The sequence below is a fragment of the Rana temporaria genome, chromosome 9 (assembly GCF_905171775.1).
Source record: "Rana temporaria chromosome 9, aRanTem1.1, whole genome shotgun sequence".
Classification (NCBI taxonomy): domain Eukaryota; kingdom Metazoa; phylum Chordata; class Amphibia; order Anura; family Ranidae; genus Rana; species Rana temporaria.
The window spans coordinates 97,938,444-97,958,831 of NC_053497.1; the positions used below are offsets into that span (position 1 = coordinate 97,938,444).

At 44.0% G+C, this 20,388-nt stretch overlaps 1 protein-coding gene across 2 annotated transcripts in view; it reads left to right on the top strand.

Annotated features, from left to right (window-relative positions):
- The window catches only part of ATP1B4 (ATPase Na+/K+ transporting family member beta 4), a 71,732-nt gene that overhangs the window by 1,178 nt on the left and 50,166 nt on the right, over window positions 1-20,388 (top strand). The window contains exons 2-3 of one of the 2 annotated variants that reach the window (XM_040323943.1): window positions 7,759-7,807; window positions 14,242-14,332. Coding sequence is in view for 1 of the 2 variants with exons in the window: in XM_040323942.1 (XP_040179876.1) it covers window positions 7,760-7,807 (48 nt within the window). In the remaining variant the exon portion in view is untranslated. The remainder of the gene's footprint in view (window positions 1-7,758; window positions 7,808-14,241; window positions 14,333-20,388) is intronic. The other variant, XM_040323942.1, reaches the window with a different exon arrangement.

Here is a 20,388-nt window from a genome sequence, read left to right on the forward strand (position 1 = left end):
AAATTGGCGTCCTTTTTTTCCCACAAATAGAGCTTTCTTTTGGTGGTATTTGATCACCTCTGCGTTTTTTATTTTTTGCGCTATAAACAAAAATAGAGCGACAATTTTGAAAAAAATGAATATTTTTTACTTTTTGCTGTAATAAATATCCCCCAAAAATATATAAAAAAACATTTTTTTTCCTCAGTTTAGGCCGATACGTATTCTTCTACATATTTTTCGTAAAAAAAATCGCAATAAGCGTTTATTGATTGGTTTGCGCAAAAGTTATAGCGTTTACAAAATAGGGGGTATTTTTATGGCATTTTTATTAATATTTTTTTTACTAGTAATGGCGGCGATCAGCGATTTTTTTTTCGGTATTGCGACATTATGGCGGACACTTCGGACATTTTTGATACATTTTTGGGACCATTGGCATTTTTATAGCGATCAGTGCTATAAAAATGCATTAGATTACTATAAAAATGCCACTGGCAGTGAAGGGGTTAACACTAGGGGGCGGGGAAGGGGTTAAGTATGCCTGGGTGTGTTCTTACTGTGGGGGGGGGGGGTGGCCTCACTAGGGGAAACACTGATTTTCTGTTCATACATTGTATGAACAGAAAATCAGCATTTCCCCTGCTGACAGGAACGAGAGCTGTGTGTTTACACACACAGCTCCCGTTCCCCGCTCTGTACCGAGCGATCGCGTGTGCCCGGCGGCGATCGCGCCCGCCGGGCACACGCACGGGAGTCGGGGGCGAGCGGGGAGCGCGCGCGCGCGCCTCCGGCGGCGCGCACGCGCCCCCTAGTGGCGGCTATACGATAGGACGTATAGCTACGGGCTCTCGCCCAGGAGAGCCGACCTGCCGCCGTATAATGACGGTGGCTGGTCGGCTACTAGTTAAAAGTGGGGTATGCTTGTATATAATTTAACAGGGGTTCCTGTAAAATATTTTAATGCCTTGTACACACAATCAGGCTTTTGCCCAGCCAAATCACATCGGAATTCCGACAGAATTCCATCGGAGTAAAAGAGAACATGTTCTATATTTAAACTCTGACGCAATTCCTTGGAATATCCGATGAAAAAACTCAGATGGGGCTACACACGATCGGAATATCCGATGGAAAAAGTCATAAGGGTCTCTCCAGGGTAAAAAGTTTGAGAAAGGCTGCTTTAATGAAAATAAATGATATTGTACTGTATTTAGTAAAGGAATACAAATATACAAAGCACAGGCTCCAACTTTTTTCAACAGTTTAAAAATATTGTAAATTAGCAATTTATAGGAACATAATCAATCGGCAGGTGTTTTGCTATACCATGCTAAATTGTGCTAAATTGTGAATCATAGTTTACATGTTCATATCTGTGTTTTTGGGTAATGTTTGTCTTTTGCCTGTATTCTGTATATTGAGCATTGTGTATTTTGAGCATGAAAAAAGATAAAAAAAATATGGTATTGATTCTTGCTTTTACTATTCCCAAGGGACCTGCTATGAACTAACTTTCATTTTATCCAATGTTCACATCTAGGGAACCAATTTGGTTAGTCTTTGACAGCCTATACAATATACTGGTAAGCAGTGATGGACTGCTGCTTGTACGTCAAGCTTCTGCCCAGATATGGGCTATTATTTATTTTATCAATTTTATTCTTATACTGTATGCTTTACCATAACCAATGTTGCGCTAGTAAAGATAACAAAGTAGAAAAGATAAAGACAAGTGACCAGCTTTTCTGTAATGTCATGCTTTATGCCTAAATGATGGCCAGCATTAATTCATTTTTGTAATTGGCTCTTATTACCTTGTAAATATGTCATTAGGGTTAAATATCCTACTGGATACACAGCTATACGCAATTTCAATTCCAGTCATTTATTATCACATCATCGCAGTTACTTTACTGGCATTTGCTGCTGTAACACTTTACACAAAGTAACCTATTTATAGAAAGTGCAGAAAAAAGTTCCCCACAAAATGGAGAAGTTGTCCATGGTGATCAATTGGACTCCTTGATTCATTTAATAATTATGAAGATATACTGTATATTATAACAAAGATCAACTCGGATGGGTACGTTTTAGTCTGGATTCACATATATGCGAATTGGATGCGGGTTTCCCCGCATCCACATCGCATGACAGGCGAGTGTGACTGTCTCTCAACTGAGGCCCGTGGCAGCCACCGTCCGCATTCAAAAAGGGTCATGTGCATCTTCGGGTCCGATTCCGGTTCAAATTCAGGCAAAAATATGGACCTGAATTACACCTGAACTGGTGCACTTAGGCTCGAGTCACACCTATGCATGTTGCTTTTGAGCGTTTTTGCAGTGCTTTTTGTACAGCTATAAACAGGTAAAAAGCAAAAACAAAAAAAAACGCAAATCGCAGCAAAATCGCTGTAAAAACGTGGTAAAAACACGGTACTTGCGTTTTGGATGCGGGTCCATTGAATTCTATTGCATGCAAAACGATGCTTTTTGCGGGAAAAAAAGTCCCTGACGCTTTCCAAAAATGCTGAGGCACAAAAAAGCATTGGTGTGAACATGTTCCATAGGAACCCATGTTAAAAAATGTCCCTGCTTTACTGCAAAATGCAAAATGCACCAAAAAACGCATTAGTGTGAATCGAGCCTAAAGCTTGGTATACACAGGGCCGTTTAAAGGAATTAGGGGGCCCCAAGCAAAATGGACATGGAGGCCCCCCCCCCAGTGTGCCCATCAATTGTCGCTACTGTGCCCCATCAAATGCTGCCAGTGTGCCCATTAATTGTAGCTACTGTGCCCCATCAGATGCTGCCAGTGTGCCCATCAATTGCCGCTACTGTGCCCCATCAGATGCTGCCAGTGTGCCCATCAATTGTCACTACTGTGCCCCATCAAATGCTGCCAGTGTGCCCATTAATTGTCGCTACTGTGCCCCATCAGATGCTGCCAGTGTGCCAATCAATTGTCGCTACTGTGCCCCATCAAATGCTGCCAGTGTGCCCATCAATTGTCGCTACTGTGCCCCAAATGCTGCCAGTGTGCCCATCAATTGTCGCTACTGTGCCCCATCAGATTCTGCCAGTGTGCCAATCAATTCCCGCTACTGTGCCCCATCAAATGCTGCCAGTGTGCCCATCAATTGTCGCTACTGTGCCCCATCAGATGCTACCACTGTGCCAATCAATTCTCGCTACTGTGCCCCATCAAATGCTGCCAGTGTGCCCACCAATTGTCGCTACTGTGCCCCATCAAATGCTGCCAGTGTGCCCATAAATTGCCGCTACTGTTTTTCATTCGCTTTGCTCACTTTTTTATCTGCCTGGGCTCTCTGTCACTCAGTCTGGTCTGGTGGGGCAAACTTCAGCGCCGGTCTTCTCTTCCTGGTTTCCTGGTCCAGGAAGGCAGTTGGCTGGGCCTCTCGGGTGGGAGGAGGAGGAGCCTGGAGGAGGCCGCGTCAGAGATTTGCGGCCCTGGGCTGCAGCGGAGGTCCTCGGGAAGGGAACAGCTGGCTCTAAGGCACTAGTCTGGCATGGCAGAATGCCGCCGCCGCCCGCCGCACTGACTGGACTGGAGGTCGGAGGGAGGACTCAGAGTCAGCGGTGAGTGCTGCTGCTCTCTGCTGCTGCTGCACACTGAGTGAGCACTCAGTGTGCACTTCCTGTCAGTCCGGCCGGGAACAGGACACTGAATCTCCTGTACCGCGCGGTACTCGGCTGAACTGATAGGAGGAAAGAAGAGGAGCTCGGTCAAATTTGTCTGATTCAGCAGAATTTTGATCCGCTTGTACCCACCTTTAGATTCATTTCTTTCAGAGATGTCAACAAAAATCATTAAGGTGTTTTTTTGTGTTTTCTAAGGGTATAATCAGCTTTAAATTGATCCTTTGGGGTAAAGAAGCCTTTTTTAGCTATCCTGGACCTGCTTGGCTCTTTATTCGCTTAATTTTAGCTTTTTTTTTTAAAACTGCAGAGAAAACAGTAAAGCAAAAATGCTAAAGCATGTAAAAGTTGTTTTAAATGTTCTGGAACCAGCAAGTTAACCCCCCGAAGGGCCACAAAGACTTATATGGACTACCTATACATAGTCCTCACTATGCTCCTGCACCTACATTTATACTATGTCTGGCAGCACTGTACTACTGTATTTTTTTTTTTCATCAAAGGGGGCCATTCTGTAAAGAGAAACATAGAAGTGATGGCAGAAAAAAAGTCCAAGTGGGCCATCAATCGGCCCACTTTATTTTTTCTATTCTATTCCAAGCATCAACTACCCTTTCAGTAAAATAATACTAAAATTTGTTTTGAACTTTCCTCCTGCTAGTTTGATCAGTACATCAGAGTTAAGCCCTGTACACACGATCGATATCTGATGGAATCTAATCTGATGGATTTTTTCGTCGGATATCCGATGAAACTGACTTTCATCGGTCTTGCCTACACACCATCGGTCAAAAATCCGACCGTGTCCAAACTCGGTGATGTAAAACACTGTGACGTGCTGAGAAAAATGAAGTTTCAACTTGATTCTGAGCATGCGTGGATTTTTGACCGATGGACTTCCACACAGACGATTGTTTTTTTTCTATCGGTTTTTTATCCATAGGATTATTTTAAAACATGTTCTATTTTTTTCACTGATGGGGCCCACACACGATCGGTTTGTCCGATGAAAACGGTCCATCGGTCTGTTTTCATCAGACAAACCGATCGTGTGTACAGGGCTTAAGAGCAAATTCTACTCACTATGAATCAACATGGTTCCCTTTGAAGAATTAGTCAGTAAAAGCCCTGTTCAGTGACTTTCAAGAGATTTCAAAGTTAGATAGCAGATGGTGTCTTCCACTTGATCCCTCCTTAGTTCCTTTTAACCAAGGATCTGAGTCAGGTTACAGTAAAGCTTGGGGACTCTATTGCAGTAATCAAAATGGCCTCTGCCCTTTTCACCCTAAAGGCTTGATACTCAATTCCATGCCATTGAAAATCTGCCAGCCATCAGTGTCCAGTAATGTCTAACTTGGCAATAGTAAGAATGTAAGTTAGTAGGTTGTTGTCTGTCTTGATTTTGAACTCTGCCCCATATAAGTAATCATTCAGTGTGCCCACCACTGCCCATTTAAAGACCAAGAACTGCAGTTAGTGAGCAGGATAGCTCTTCTCAGCAGGGTACGACTCTGACTAACGTATGCAATGGGGTTTAGACAACTATCATGTTCTTGATACAATACTCCACCAAACCCCCCACTACTAATATGTATTTTGTAGGGCCAAGCAGGATCAGCATAGGTTAGAAGAACAGGTGCCAGTTAAACTTTAGCTTTAGCTGTTTAAAGGCCTGTTTGCATTAATTGGACCACTCTTCTTGTATCAACAGCCTGGATTTATTCAGCCCTTTAGTTTGGTGAATTTGCTTTGAAAACTTTAAATTCTTTTCCACATTCTTTAGAATGCTAGTGAGGGATAAGGCTATCTTGGCAAAACCTTCCACAAACCTTCGTCTTGGCAAGTAACAACAGCTTCCAACTTCCTGAGGTCCATGGCTACACCCACTGGTGAAAAAACAACTGTCAGGAATGTTACTTACCGAGGCCGAGATGCCAAGGGCGGCTCACCTTTGCGACTCGATGCGATCCACCCGCTGGGGTTTGAGACAGAAGGAAGGACGCACCAAGAGGCACCGGGTCCAGTGGCAGGAGGGAATCCAAGGTGGACCGGGAACTGGATAGCCAAAGCTCACTGGAGGCTGTTCAGAAGCACACGGGAAATAGTCCAAACAGAAGGTGCTCAAACAGGAACAAGGCTGAAAAATAATCCAGAGAACAAGCCGAGGTCAGGGGTTGGAGCAGGTAGGGTATCCGAAGTTCAAAGCCAAGGTCAGGGAATAAAGAGATCAGGTAGTCCAAGTCCGAGCCGGGGTCAAAGGGTTACAGAAAGCGACAATCCAAAAGCAGGCCAAGGGTCAGGTAAACAAGATATCCAAACAAGGTTTTCAGCAGCAAGGTAAATCCAGAAGCTGTAACGAACCAGCAATTTGCAAAGAGGAAGGGGCTGGCTTAAATAGGCCGCTCAGGCCACTGATTGGTCCAAAGTAGCACGAGTTCAGAACCAGGCACCGACGGACAGCAAGAAGAATAACACTGAGCAGTGGCTCAGAGGCAAAGACCTGGACCAGCAATGGAGAGGTCCTGGGTTCAATTCCACCCAGAGCCAACTGGGGGACGACCACGCCTCGCTGTCTGTTTGGCACGGTAGAGATCCTGACAACAACATAATTCAGATAGATGATAGAGAGGTGGCAGAACTGGCACTTCTCCAAAGAAAGTTTCAGCTCCTCTGAAACCAGCAAACAATCAGGAAAAGGCTAACACGTTTCGCACTGTGCTTCAGTGCTTATTCATAGCTAAAATAAGCATCGAAGCACAGTGCAAAACGCGTTAGCCTTTTCCTGATTGTTTGCCGGCACCCACGGTTTGGATCCAGTGAGTAAAAGTTCCTTGGTTCATCTGAGCGGTTACTTTTCTTCTCATCACTTCCCGAAGCATAGTCAAATTACGGCCGCAGGAACCTTTCACCCCTCCGGGTGGCCGTCATATAACGTCCTGGGATTCCCTGCAGTGTTGAGAGTGCGCACTCTTCACACCACTGGGGGCCCGACGCGCGTGCCTGACCGCCGCAATGTCCGCCGGGCACCCGCGATTGCTCGTCACAGAGCAGGGACGTGGATCTCTGTGTGTAAACACAGAGATCCACATCCTGTCAGGGAGAGGAGACCAATGGTGTGTCCCTTGTACATAGGGACACCGATCGGTCACCTCCCCCAGTCAGTCTCCTCCCCCCACAGTTAGAATCACTCCCTAGGGAACACATTTAACCCCTTGATCGCCCCCTAGTGTTAACTCCTTCCCTGCCAGTAACATTTATACGGTAATCTGTGCATATGTATAGCACTGTTCGTTGTATAAATGTGAATGGTCCAAAAATAGTGTAAAAAATCTGTCCGCCGCAATGTCGCAGTCCTGACAAAAATCGCAGATCGCCACCATTACTAGTAAAAAAAAATAATAATAATAAAAATGCCATAATTCTATCCCCTATTTTGTACACGCTATAACTTTTGTGCAATCCAATCAATATACGCTTATTGTGCTTTTTTACCAAAACTATGTAGAAGAATGCATATCGGCCTAAACTGAGGAAAAAATTGTTTTTATTTATTTTTTAAATTGGGATATTTATTATAGCAAAAAGTAATAAATATTGTGTTTTTTTTTAAATTTTTGCTCTTTTTTGTTTAATAGCGCAAAAAATAAAAACCGCAGAGGTGATCGAATACCGATATTTGTGGGGGAAAAAATTATCAAAATGTATTTGGGTACAGTGTCGCATGACCGCGCAATTAGATTTACAAAAATGTGAGGGTGTACTCACTTTTGTGAGATACTGTATATTTTTGTTGAATAGGTGATAAGACATATTTATATTGATCTTCAAAATACTGTATTAGAAAGCATTGTCCTTCTCAAGCTTCAATAATGTTGTGATATATGGGATCAAGACAATCCAGACTATAGGCTTTTTGAATGTAACCTTGCAAACTATTTAATACAATATATATATATATATATATATATATATATATATATATATATATATATATATATATAAAAAAATGTAAACATATGTATGCAAGGCATGCATAGCAGAATATAACATTTGATTTCTTTATTATGCTTCCAGTGTCTGATCATATTCCATGTTCCTTCTTGTATTTTTTTCAATGTAGTATGGAAAGGAATTCCTCAGACCAACATGGTATCTTACTTCATCCAGTGGTGAGTATATAAATAACTGTACTTACAATCTGAAAAGGGCTGGAGACTGTGCTTGTGTTGCACTAGCAACATAGTGCACTATATTGAAGACCATACATATCATAGTTGCCAACATTTGAAAAAAAATTCCAGGGACACTTTGCAGCACAGCTATTAATTAATTACCACACTCACTTCCCCGAAGCTCCACCCACTCCGCAGTATGTACAGGAGAGGAGGAGGAGTGCAGAGGGTATGATGGGGGCAGTGTGTACAGGAGAGGAGGAGGAGTGCAGAGGGTATGATGGGGGCAGTGTGTACAGGAGAGGAGGAGGAGTGCAGAGGGTATGATGGGGGCAGTGTGTACAGGAGAGGAGGAGGAGTGCAGAGGGTATGATGGGGGCAGTGTGTACAGGAGAGGAGGAGGAGTGCAGAGGGTATGATGGGGGCAGTGTGTACAGGAGAGGAGGAGGAGTGCAGAGGGTATGATGGGGGCAGTGTGTACAGGAGAGGAGGAGGAGTGCAGAGGGTATGATGGGGGCAGTGTGTACAGGAGAGGAGGAGGAGTGCAGAGGGTATGATGGGGGCAGTGTGTACAAGAGAGGAGGAGGAGTGCAGAGGGTATGATGGGGGCAGTGTGTACAGGAGAGGAGGAGGAGTGCAGAGGGTATGATGGGGGGAGTGTGTACAGGAGAGGAGGAGGAGTGCAGAGGGTATGATGGGGGCAGTGTGTACAGGAGAGGAGGAGGAGTGCAGAGGGTATGATGGGGGCAGTATGTACAGGAGAGGAGGAGGAGTGCAGAGGGTATGATGGGGGCAGTGTGTACAGGAGAGGAGGAGGAGTGCAGAGGGTATGATGGGGGCAGTGTATACAGGAGAGGAGGCGGAGTGCAGAGGGTATGATGGGGGCAGTGTGTACACGAGAGGAGGAGGAGTGCAGAGGGTATGATGGGGGCAGTGTGTACACGAGAGCAGGAGGAGTGCAGAGGGTATGATGGGGGCAGTGTGTACACGAGAGCAGGAGGAGTGCAGAGGGTATGATGGGGGCAGTGTGTACACGAGAGGAGGAGGAGTGCAGAGGGTATGATGGGGGCAGTGTGTACACGAGAGCAGGAGGAGTGCAGAGGGTATGATGGGGGCAGTGTGTACACGAGAGCAGGAGGAGTGCAGAGGGTATGATGGGGGCAGTGTGTACAGGAGAGGAGGAGTGCAGAGGGTATGATGGGGCAGTATGTACAGGAGAGGAGGAGGAGTGCAGAGGGTATGCTGGGGCAGTATGTACAGAAGAGGAGGAGGAGGAGTGCAGAGGGTATGCTGGGGCAGTATGTACAGGATAGGAGGAGGAGTGCAGAGGGTATAATGGGGCAGTATGTACAGGAGAGGAGGAGGAGTGCAGAGGGTATGCTGGGGCAGTATGTACAGAAGAGGAGGAGGAGGAGTGCAGAGGGTATGCTGGGGCAGTATGTACAGGAGAGGAGGAGGAGTGCAGAGGGTATAATGGGGCAGTATGTACAGGAGAGGAGGAGGAGTGCAGAGGGTATGCTGGGGCAGTATGTACAGGAGAGGAGGAGGAGTGCAGAGGGTATAATGGGGCAGTATGTACAGGAGAGGAGGAGGAGTGCAGAGGGTATGATGGGCACAGTTAGTACAGGAGAGGAGGAGGAGTGCAGAGGGTATGATGGGCACAGTTAGTACAGGAGAGGAGTTTGGAGGGTATGGCATAATGGAGAGTTATTTCTTGTGGTGTCTATGGGGTAATCAGGAAGTGATGTTGGGAAGATAAGGGAAGGAAAGTGACCATGGAATGATGTCCCTCAGCGGGGGGGGGGGGGGGTATTTCGCTCGGAGTGATGTCTGTATGATGTGATCTGGGGGTGATGCAAGCTGGGGGCAGTATGTACAGTAGAGGGGGACTGAGAAGTGGTCAGATAGCGATGTATATAATAATAAAAAAACTCATCCACTAAAAACATTTAAAACAATGAATCCTACAACAGTACTAGATGTAAGTACAGATCTATGTAATCCAGTTTATAGCACTCTGCATCCAATCCAATTGCTCAGACTAGATAATGTGGAGTCATTTATAGCCATTCATGTAACCTGTGTGTGTATGTGGTGAGTTCACACTTCTGATTGTACATGTATACAGGTTCTGAGTCTGTGCAATGAGAAGTGTGAACTCACCACATACACACACAGGTTACATGAATGGCTATAAATGACCCCACATTATCTAGTCTGAGCAATTGGATTGGATGATGTTTGCACAGAGTGTTCATGCTTAGAAGTGATCTGTCAAAATGTGTTTGGGCTGCAGACCTCATCCCTCCCTCCCCTCCCCCACACTCAAACTCACTATCTCCCCCGATTCTTCTCCTAAGAAAAAATCTCCTTGAAAGTGTGTACTACTATCCACCCTAGGAAACTTCTCCCAGAAAAGTTCAGCTTCTCACCTCCTCCCTTCCTCTGGCCAGCCGACAGGAGCTACAGTGAGCTCCGCCTCCCAGGTCTCACAGCACAGCGCGCTGCTGATTGGAGGGGAGGCTGAGTCAGAGATAACAAGGACCCCGCACAGGCAGCACGAGACTGGAGAGAGGGGAGGGAACAGAAAGGAGCTTTGCATCCCAAACACACACCGCAGGCTCAGGTCCCTGCCGAGACCCAGAAGCCGCACCTGCCTTCCCCAATAGCCGGGACAAGTCCCGGCAGGCTAAATTAGCTGGGACTAGGTCCCAAATAACGGGACTGTCCCTTTAAAAACGGGACAGTTGGCAAGTTTGTACATAATGATGAATAAAGTATATTGTTGTCCTGTAATAAGGCAGGGAATCATATAATGAATAACAGGCATGTTTTGGGTTTATGGTAGGAGTTTATAGCTTAGATTTTATAATGACATACAGTAACCAATATCCAGAAGATTATCTTAACTAAGCAGTAAAGTGACTTTGTCACAAAATTGAAAGTTAAAATTACTACTGCTGTACCTGTAATATATATATATATATATATATATATATATATATATATATATATACTGTATAATACATACCTCTTCTTATGCCACACTGCCAAACATCGCTTTGATGTAGAGCCTACTGAATTTTCGTCAGAACTGACACCTCTAGAAGTGTTGATTTCTTGTGTCCCCCTCCCCCGCCCCTCTTTCTCCATTCACTGGTTCCTTGCCTTATTAGGGGTTCTGCCACACACGAATGCAACCATATAACCAGACGTAATGCAGCAGAAAAGCAGCTACTGCAAAACAGGCTTCATAACATCTTCAAAGTTATTAACCCGAAAACACAATTTTTATTTCAGCTTACCAATCATTAGATGTGGTGGCTGCATTCATTTTTTTTTTTCAGCTTGCGATGCAGGTGGTTACACTCACTTCTCGCCTTTGTCTATGGATGAGCAACCTAGACACACTTGGACAGCAGCATTGTCATTTTACATAAGTGACTAATAATTTAAAGTCTAATTTAAAGCGGAGGTTCCGCGGTTTTTCACTTTTTTCTATTAAGATTCAATAACTAGTGTTACATATATCATTATAAGCCCCACTTGTTAGCCGCTTGTCAAACGATCCCATCGGTTTCCGTGTGGAAGAACAACTTATAAAAAATCAGGCAGGCGTTTTCCATCTTGCTTGTGGGCATTCTGAAGCCCACAAGCAAAGACTTTCCGGGAAGCGGTGATGTCGAGTCACGTGACCCGCTTGTCGAATCACGTGACAAGGGACATAACGCGAGAATTCTATTGCTACAGGTACAGATCGTCTCCTGGGAATCATGACAAAAAACTCCCTGGAGACATTGCGCACAGTTCCCTGCACACTCTGAGGCGTCGGGGGGGGAAAGGGATAGATACGCCCACTCCCGCAGGGAACAGTACCCGGAAGCAAGATTTAATCCCTCCGAATTAAGTTAATAAAATGATGACGGAAAAAAACCCTGTGGATTTTAAATGTATTAAGGCTGCAGATCTTATTAAGACAACGTTTATTAGCCAGATTCAGATACAGGAGTGTATCTGTCGGCGGGCGTAACGTATCTCATATACGTTACGCCGCCGTAAATTAGGGCGCAAGTTCCGTATTCAGAAAGAACTTGCGCCCTAAGTTACAGCGGCGTAGCGTATGTGGTCTGGCGTAAGCCCGCCTAATTCAAATGTGGATGATGTGGGCGTGTTTTATTTAAATTTAGTGTAATCCCACGTATTTGAATTTTTTTACGAACGGCGCATGCGCCGTTCGTGAAAGAATCCCAGTGCGCATGCGTCGGATAGAATGCCTAAGATATGTCGAACACTGCCTACGACGTGAACGTAACTTACGAACAGCCCTATTAGCGTACGACTTACGCAAACGACGTAAAAAGATAGGCCTGTTCCGACGTCCATACCTTGCATGGGCTGCCCCACCTAGGGAGCAGCTTTATCTTTACGCCGGCGTATCTCTAACGTAAACGGCGTAACTAATTGCGACGGGCGCACGTACGTTCGTGAATCGGCGTTTCTTGCTCATTTGCATATTCAACGCGGCAAACAACGTAAGCGCCACCTAGCGGCCAGCGTAAATATACACCCTAAGATACGACGGCGTAGGAGACCTACGCCGCTCGTATCTTAGCCTAATTTAAGCGTATCTGGTTTGCAGAATACACTTAAATTTACGACGGCGTAGATTCAGAGTTACAACGGCGTATCTACTGATACGCCGCCGTAACTCTCTGTGAATCTAGCTATCTATTGTGGGTGAACCTCCGCTTTAAGCTAACATTATTTAGCAGCTAGAAAAATTGTGCTTATTCCTTTTGGGATAAATGTTTTAAAAATTAAAATAAAGTCACAATTTTTTTTATTAAAATTTTAAATAATGATATACTTACCTGTTCTGTGCAGTGGTATTGAACCTCAGCTAAAAACGTGTTAAAAAATAAGCTGCGCTCAATTAGCATAACATATAAACACATGTAACAAAATGAATAAAACAAAGAAAGATGATCCAATAACTATGGGTGTGCCAATAGCCAATTTAGGTCAAACCAGTGAGAATAAGTCCAGTAACATAAATTATCCAATAAAAGTGCTCAGTAATTCTGATGGATCTTCACCACCATCCAACACCTTGGAAAGTGATCTTGTGACTTAACACCACCAAAGGCTTTTATTGGATCAGTTATGTTACTGAATTTATTCTCACTGGTTTGATCTAAATTGGCTATTGGCACATCCATAGTTATTAGATCATCTTTCTTTGTTTTATTCATTTTGTTACATGTTATGAAATTTGAGCGCAGCTTATTTTTGAACAAATCTATACACAAATGTTTTCCCTTTCATTTATATTTTAAACTGAATGGATTGTTTTACAAAGTGATGGTTTGTAAACACTTTAATGTAGAGAATGCATTAGTGCAAAAAAAATAATAATTGCCTTTAGACCACTTTAACTTAAAGGAGTTTTCCACCTTTTTTTTAAGTTTATTAAAAGTCAGCAGCTACAAAAAGTGTAGCTGCTGGCTTTTAAAAAAACTGACACTTACCTGCTCCATGGCTCCAGCGACGCGCCGGCTGGGGCTCCGCTCCTCGCCCCCCCTCGCCGGCCGGCGTCTTCATTCTTAGTGTGGGCACCCGGCAGTGACAGCTTTCGGCTTCACGGCCGGGCACCCACTGCGCATGCGCGAGCGGCAGTGCGCATGCGTGAGCGGCAGTGCGCATGCGCGAGCGGCGCAACGCCGTCCGATTGGACAGGCGCTCGCCTACAGGGAGGGGCTGTGAAAAGGCGATTAAGCTAATCGCCTTTCCAGCCCCTCGGCGGAAGGAGGAAGTGGGACAGGAAGTCCCCTTCTCCTGAAGCCCCCACTCCCCCCCCAAAAAAATTACATGCCAAATGTGGCATGTAAGGGGGCGAGGAGTGGGTTAAGAGGAAGTTCCATTTTTAGGTGGAACTCCTCTTTAATGAATACAAGCTGACCATTGTAAGCACCCCTGCCGGAGTTATATAATAAATCTCAACCCTTTAACTGCCATTTTTACTGGACAGCTGGATATGTTAAAGGAAGTTGAAAAATAACATACTTACTGACAGAATCAACAGGTAATAAAACTACAACTTGCATCTTATGTGTCACTTTTTATTTTGCCCATAGTTCCAGATTAAGACCCCTTTCACACTGGGGAGTTTTTCAGGCGGTACAGCGCTAAAAATAGCGCTGCTATACCTCCTAAAAATACTGCTCCTTCCCATTTAAAACAATGGGAAACCGCGGCAATACCGCCCGCAATGCGCCTCTGCAGAGGTGCATTGCGGGCGGTATTAACCCTTTATCGGCCGCTAGGGGGGGGTTAATACCGCACCGCTAGCGGCCGCCACCGTGCCTCCCGCCCCAGTGTGAAAGGGGCCTATGAGTCATAAAATTAAAAATATATATTTGTTCCATCATTAGGCAGTGTGATGTAATTTTATACGCAGCTGATTACCTGTTCCAGAATTGCTTGCTGCTACACAGTAACACAGGCTACAGCCAGTTCTAGCAGGTCAGTATCACAGCCAGTAACGCCAGGACATATTTGCTGTGTTGGATTCACTCCTGGGACATTGTTTGCTTTCATTTCTAACTTGGCATGGTGCAAAGACTCAGCTGGGACTTTTTATTGCTGTGCTGGGTGCTGGAATGTCATTAGCCATCATTTAGGTCCTCCTGAAAGCAGCTGGTATCACTGAAGATGGACAAACTGTTTAGCTTGGTAGCTTTTATATGAATGAATTGTAACTAATGCTGGCCATACACTATATGAAAATTCGGCCGACATTCGGTCGTTAAGAAAGATCTTTTGTTTTTCGAACAGTTAATGGGCACATAATCGTTTGGACATTTTTGAGCCAAAAAAAAACGAAGGACAAGTTTGGAAATTTTCTGCCGAACAAACGATAAATCGGAAGGTTAATGTGTTTCCTGTCCGAACTTTCTGCACTAGGTATATGTAAAAAAAACGAACCATTTTTTTTTATTTATGTCCACTAAACGATTTAGCGGTCATTACATGATGGCAGTATCGTTTGCGCTCACGACCGAACTTTCGTTTTTCGAAAGTTCGGACGATTTTTCGTGGAGTGTATGGCCAGCATTAAACACTTGCTACAGCTGGGTAAATTGGTAGTAACATTTAAAAGCAGGAACCTAGAGACACCCGCACGTACCTGAAGGGAAGAGCCCCAAAACCTGAGGAGTGCCTTTTTATATAATCACTACTTTTATTATTATGCAGGATTTTTATAGCACCAACAGTTTGGTTTACAAAATGAATCAATGAAGTGTGCAGTTTGGCACAGCAATCCTGTCTCTCATACATCGCTGTTGGACCAGAAAATAGAAGCTCACAGACCAAAAAGAAGACATGAGAGGCAGGCTCCAGACCTAATGCCCAACTCGGGCCTGCTGGAGCCCCAAAATATCATTTTTTTTGTGATTTGTTAAATGTCTACAATATATTGTGATATTTTATATGCATTTTTGCTATGATCCAGGATCTCATTTTTTTTTTAACCACTTCCTTACTGGGCACGTATACCCCTTCCTGACCAGGTGAAATTTCAGCTTCTGGCACTGCGTCGCTTTAACTGACAATTGCGCGGTCGTGCGACGTGGCTCCCAAACAAAATTGGCGTCCTTTTTTCCCCACAAATAGAGCTTTCTTTTGGTGGTATTTGATCATCTCTGCGGTTTTTATTTTTTGCGCTATAAACAAAAAAAGAGCGAAAATTTTGAAAAAAAGTCAATATTTTTTACTTGTTACTATAATAAATAGCCCAAAAAAAAAAAAAAAAAAAAAATTTTTTTTTCTCAGTTTAGACCGATACGTATTCTTCTACATATTTTTGGTAAAAAAAAAAAATCGCAATAAGCGACTGGTTTGCTCAAAAGTTATAGCGCTTACAAAATAGGGGACAGAATTATTATTAATTTTTATTATTATTTTTTTTTACTAGTAATGGCGGCGATCTGCGATTTTTATTGGGACTGCGACGTTATGGCGGACACATCGGACACTTTTGACACATTTTTGGCGCCATTCACATTTATACTGCGATCAGTGCTATAAAAATGCACCGATTACTGTATAAATGTGACTGGCAGTGAAGGGGTTAACACTAGGGGGGCATGGAAGGGGTTAAATGTATTCCCTGGGTGTGTTCTAACTGTGGGGGGAGGGGGGTGACTGGGGGAGGTGACCGATGCTGTGTCCCTATGTACAAGGGACACAGATCGGTCTCCTCTCTCCCCTGACAGGACATGGATCTCTGTGTTTACACACAGAGATCCATGTCCTTGTCCCTGTAACCGCCGATTGCGAGTGCTCTGGAATGCAGTGGGCATGTGCGCGCCCTCTAGTGGCCTGGAAGAGCGGAGGAGGCATATATGCGTCCTGTCAGAGATTTAGAACCACCCCGCGGCCGCACATATTCGTACGGCCATCGGGAAGTGGTTAAGGACCTTGCCTGTTTTTCAGACTCTGTGTTTACAAGATTAAAACTGTTTTTTTTGCTAGAAAATTACTTAGAACCCCCAAATATTTTATATATTTTTTTCTAACACCCTAGAGAATACAATGGCGGTCATTGCAATACTTTTTGTCACACCGTATTTGTGCAGCGGTTTACAAGCGCACTTTTTTTTTAATTTAATTTTTTTTTTTTATCAAAAAATAAGACAACAGTAAAGTTAGCCCATTTTTTTTTTATATTGTGAAAGATAATGTTACGCCGAGTAAAATGACACCCAACATGTCACGCTTCAAAATTGCGCCCACTCGTGGAATGGTGTCAAACTTTTCCCCCTTAAAAATCTCCATAGGCGACGTTTAAAAAATTCTATAGGTTGCACTTTTGAGTTACAGAGGAGGTCTAGGGCTAGAATTATTGCTCTCGCTCTAACGATCACGGCGATACCTCACTTGTGCAGTTTGAAGACCGTTTTCATATGCGGGCGCTACTCACATATGTGTTCGCTTCTGCGCACGAGCTAGTCGGGACGGGGCGCTTTAAAAACATATTTTTGTGTTTTCTTATTTATTTTAATTTATTTTATACATTTTTACACTGTTTTAAAAAAAAAATGGGTCACTTTTATTCCTATTACAAGGAATGTAAACATTCCTTGTAATAGAAAAAAGCATGACAGGTCCTCTTAAATATGAGATATCTCATATTTAGATTAAAATGCAATAAAAAAAAAATGTCTTAATTTCCTAAACCTAGAGGTTCAGGAGCAAGAACCTACAATGAGGGCAACTGCTGCAATATGTGTGGAAAAACATAGCCAGATTCAGAGAGCGCCGCATATTCAAGTCGGTTTAGCGTATAGGGTTGCCACCTCATCCCTTTAAACCCGAACACAGATGAATTACAGAGGTTCTGAGGTTAATTTAATGCAGATAAGGCAACAAATGAGTTTAATTACCACCTTAATCAGCCACAGAACCCGTGTAATTCATATGTGTTCGGTTTTAAAGGGATGAGGTGGCAACCCTAGTAGCCTATCGTATTTACGCTACGCCGCCTTAAGTCAGAGAGGCAAGTACTGTATTCACAAAGCACTTGCCTCCTAACTTACGGCGGCGTAGCGTAAATGGGGCCGGCGTAAGCGCGCCTAATTCAAATGAGGATGGGGGCGTGTTTTATGTAAATTACTCGTGACCCGACGTGATTGACGTTTTTTACGAACGGCGCATGTGCTGTCCGTGTACATATCCCAGTGTGCATTGCTCCAAAGTACGCCGCAAGGACGTATTGGTTTCGACGTGAATGTAAATTACGTCCAGCCCCATTCACGGACGACTTACGCAACCAACGTAAAATTTTCAAATTTCGACGCGGGAACGACGGCCATACTTAACATTGGCTACGCCACCTAGGGGGCAGCTTTATCTTTACGCGGCGTATCTCTTACGGAAACAGCGCCGGGCGCACGTACGTTCATGAATCGGCGTATCTAGTCATTTACATATTCTACTCAACGGAAGCGCCACCTAGCAGCCAGCCTAAAAATTACACTTTAAGATACGACGGCGTAGGAGACTTACGCCGCTCGTATCTTAGCCTAATTTAAGCGAATCTGGTTTCCAGAATACGCCTAAATTTAGGACGGCGTAGATTCAGAGTTACGTCGGCGTATCTACTGATACGCCGGCGTAAATCTTTCTGAATCCAGCTAATAGATTAGCCAAAGGATTACCTGTTGTCACTTTAGTCACATTTTCTCAGCAGTGCAGTGCTCTCAGATTAGTAGCACAAGTTAAAAATGAGAAATATATAATAAACAATGGACTTTGCAGCATACAGAATCATCCGGTCCTGTGTGAAGAGCTACTCCTGTATTGGAAAACTAGAGAGATCCAGATATAAACCAGCACAGGTCTGGAACTCAAGGACCCTGAGGTCAATGACTGACACTCTAACACCTGTTCCACACAAGTCACTACATGTGTGATATTAGATCTGACCCTTTTTTATTAACTACTCAAGTGTAACATTCTGAAACCCAGTGTGCTGGGATTTTTTTTTTTTGTTTCTTTTTTTTTTTTAAGATTTTTTTCTTTTTTAATGCAAATGAGGTAGGCCTGTGGGAGGGGGTTTCTAGTGGTTTTATGCAAGCAGAGACTTAATTAATAATTTCCAAGAGAAAGACAGATAAACCAATTTAACTTCTGGTATAGCGTCAGGTGTAAAAATGGGAATCCCATGAGTAAGGCCTCGTACACACGACTGAGTTTCTCGGCAAAAACCAGCAAGAAACTTGCTGGGATTTTTTTTTTTGCCGAGGAAACTGGTTGTGTGTACATTTTCGACGAGGAAACTATCGAGGATCCCGTCGAGCCAAAAAGAGAGCATGTCTTCTTTTTCCTCTACGGGAATGGAGAAACTTGCCTTGTCGAATTCCTCGACAGCCTAACAAGGAACTCGACGAGGAAAACTATGTGTTTCGCCCGTCGAGTTCCTCGGTCGTGTGTACGAGGCTTCAGACGTTATGAAGAAACATAGGGACATGGCTGTACGGCACCCATTTTTTTACACTTTGCGCCATACCGAAAGTGACGCTCAGAAGATCACGATCGTTCTCTGGTGACATTCAGTCCACCTATGCTGTGTCTGTTGAGACCACATTACACCGGTGCTTGCTGCTGCAAATGGATGCCTCTAGGCTTCATTGATTTGAGCTTATGTGAGTGAAATGTTTTAATAGAATAAACTTTTTACAACAATACTGCACTATTGGAGCACTTTGTTTCATTACATATGGAGAGTCCATGATATCGGGTGTCAAGTCTGGATATCGGTGGATATTTAACCCTGTAAGGGTTGATGCTGTTTTGCCGAGCATGAGAGTGCAAGGCATCGCCATTCGGTGAGTGTTTAACCAAAGAGGAATGGAAACACTGAGTACTCGCGGTGTGGTGAAAGTTTTGAAGATTTTACATCAGGATATATTCAGCTTTCTTTGTTTGAGACGATCCTGTCTCATGTATGGACTATTTTTGCACAAACGTTATTATTGTTTATGTTTGTATTAGTGTTGATCACTATCACCTGTCACTGGATTTATTTATTTATACTGTTTAGCGCTACTATTTACTTTAGTTTTTAAAATGCTTATTTATATTTATTTTAAGTAGCAGCTGTAACAGATTTAGGTTACTTTTGGCGCAGTGGTGGTACTTAAAGAGGGGGGTGTACGGATCTTTTTGGACAAGTTTTTGTTTTATAAAATATCGATAGATTGAAGAAATGCCATACAGGGACATAAAAAAAGACAAGGGGTGTATTTACCATCTCTGTCTTCGTTCCAGGAGGCCAGTCAGTTATTCTGCTCAATGTTTTGCTGAAAGATAAAGTATTCAAGGGTCCCATATTTTTTTCAAATAGTAATTGTGTTTTTTTGTTTTTTTTTTTATTATGTATGTTCCACCAGTGGCATGTTATTTAAAGTCCCTGTGCTTGAGGTATTTATTTATTGACTTCATAGGGTGATGCCCTGGGCAACATTTATTTGCAGTATTTACATTAGATTGTTCCCCCACACTCACTACTAGTATTATAATACATACATTACACACTTCTGACCCCTGAAGGCTATGTTTTACCCACTCTAGGTCCCTGAACTATGCACATTACCCACTCCTGACAACTACACTTTGTTCATTAAACACCTCTCACCCAGTGCCAGCCCAAGACATGGTGCTTCCTGGGACCAAGAATGAATTGCTGCCCCCCCCCCCCCCTGTGCTTTACCTTTGTTTTAGCTGTACTTTTCGGGCCACCAGCGGGGAGCTTTGGTGGTGCGGTTACAGCTTGACTCCCTCTCTGGTTGGTGCGGGTACAGCGTGGCTCTCTGGTTTGGTGCGGGTACAGCGTGGCTCTCTGGTTTGGTGCGGGTACAGCGTGGCTCTCTTGTTGGTGCTGGTACAGCGTGGCTCTCTGGTTGGTGCTGGTACAGCGTGGCTCTCTGGTTGGTGCTGGTACAGCGTGGCTCTCTGGTTTGGTGCGGGTACAGCGTGGCTCTCTGTTTGGTGCTGGTACAGCGTGGCTCTCTGGT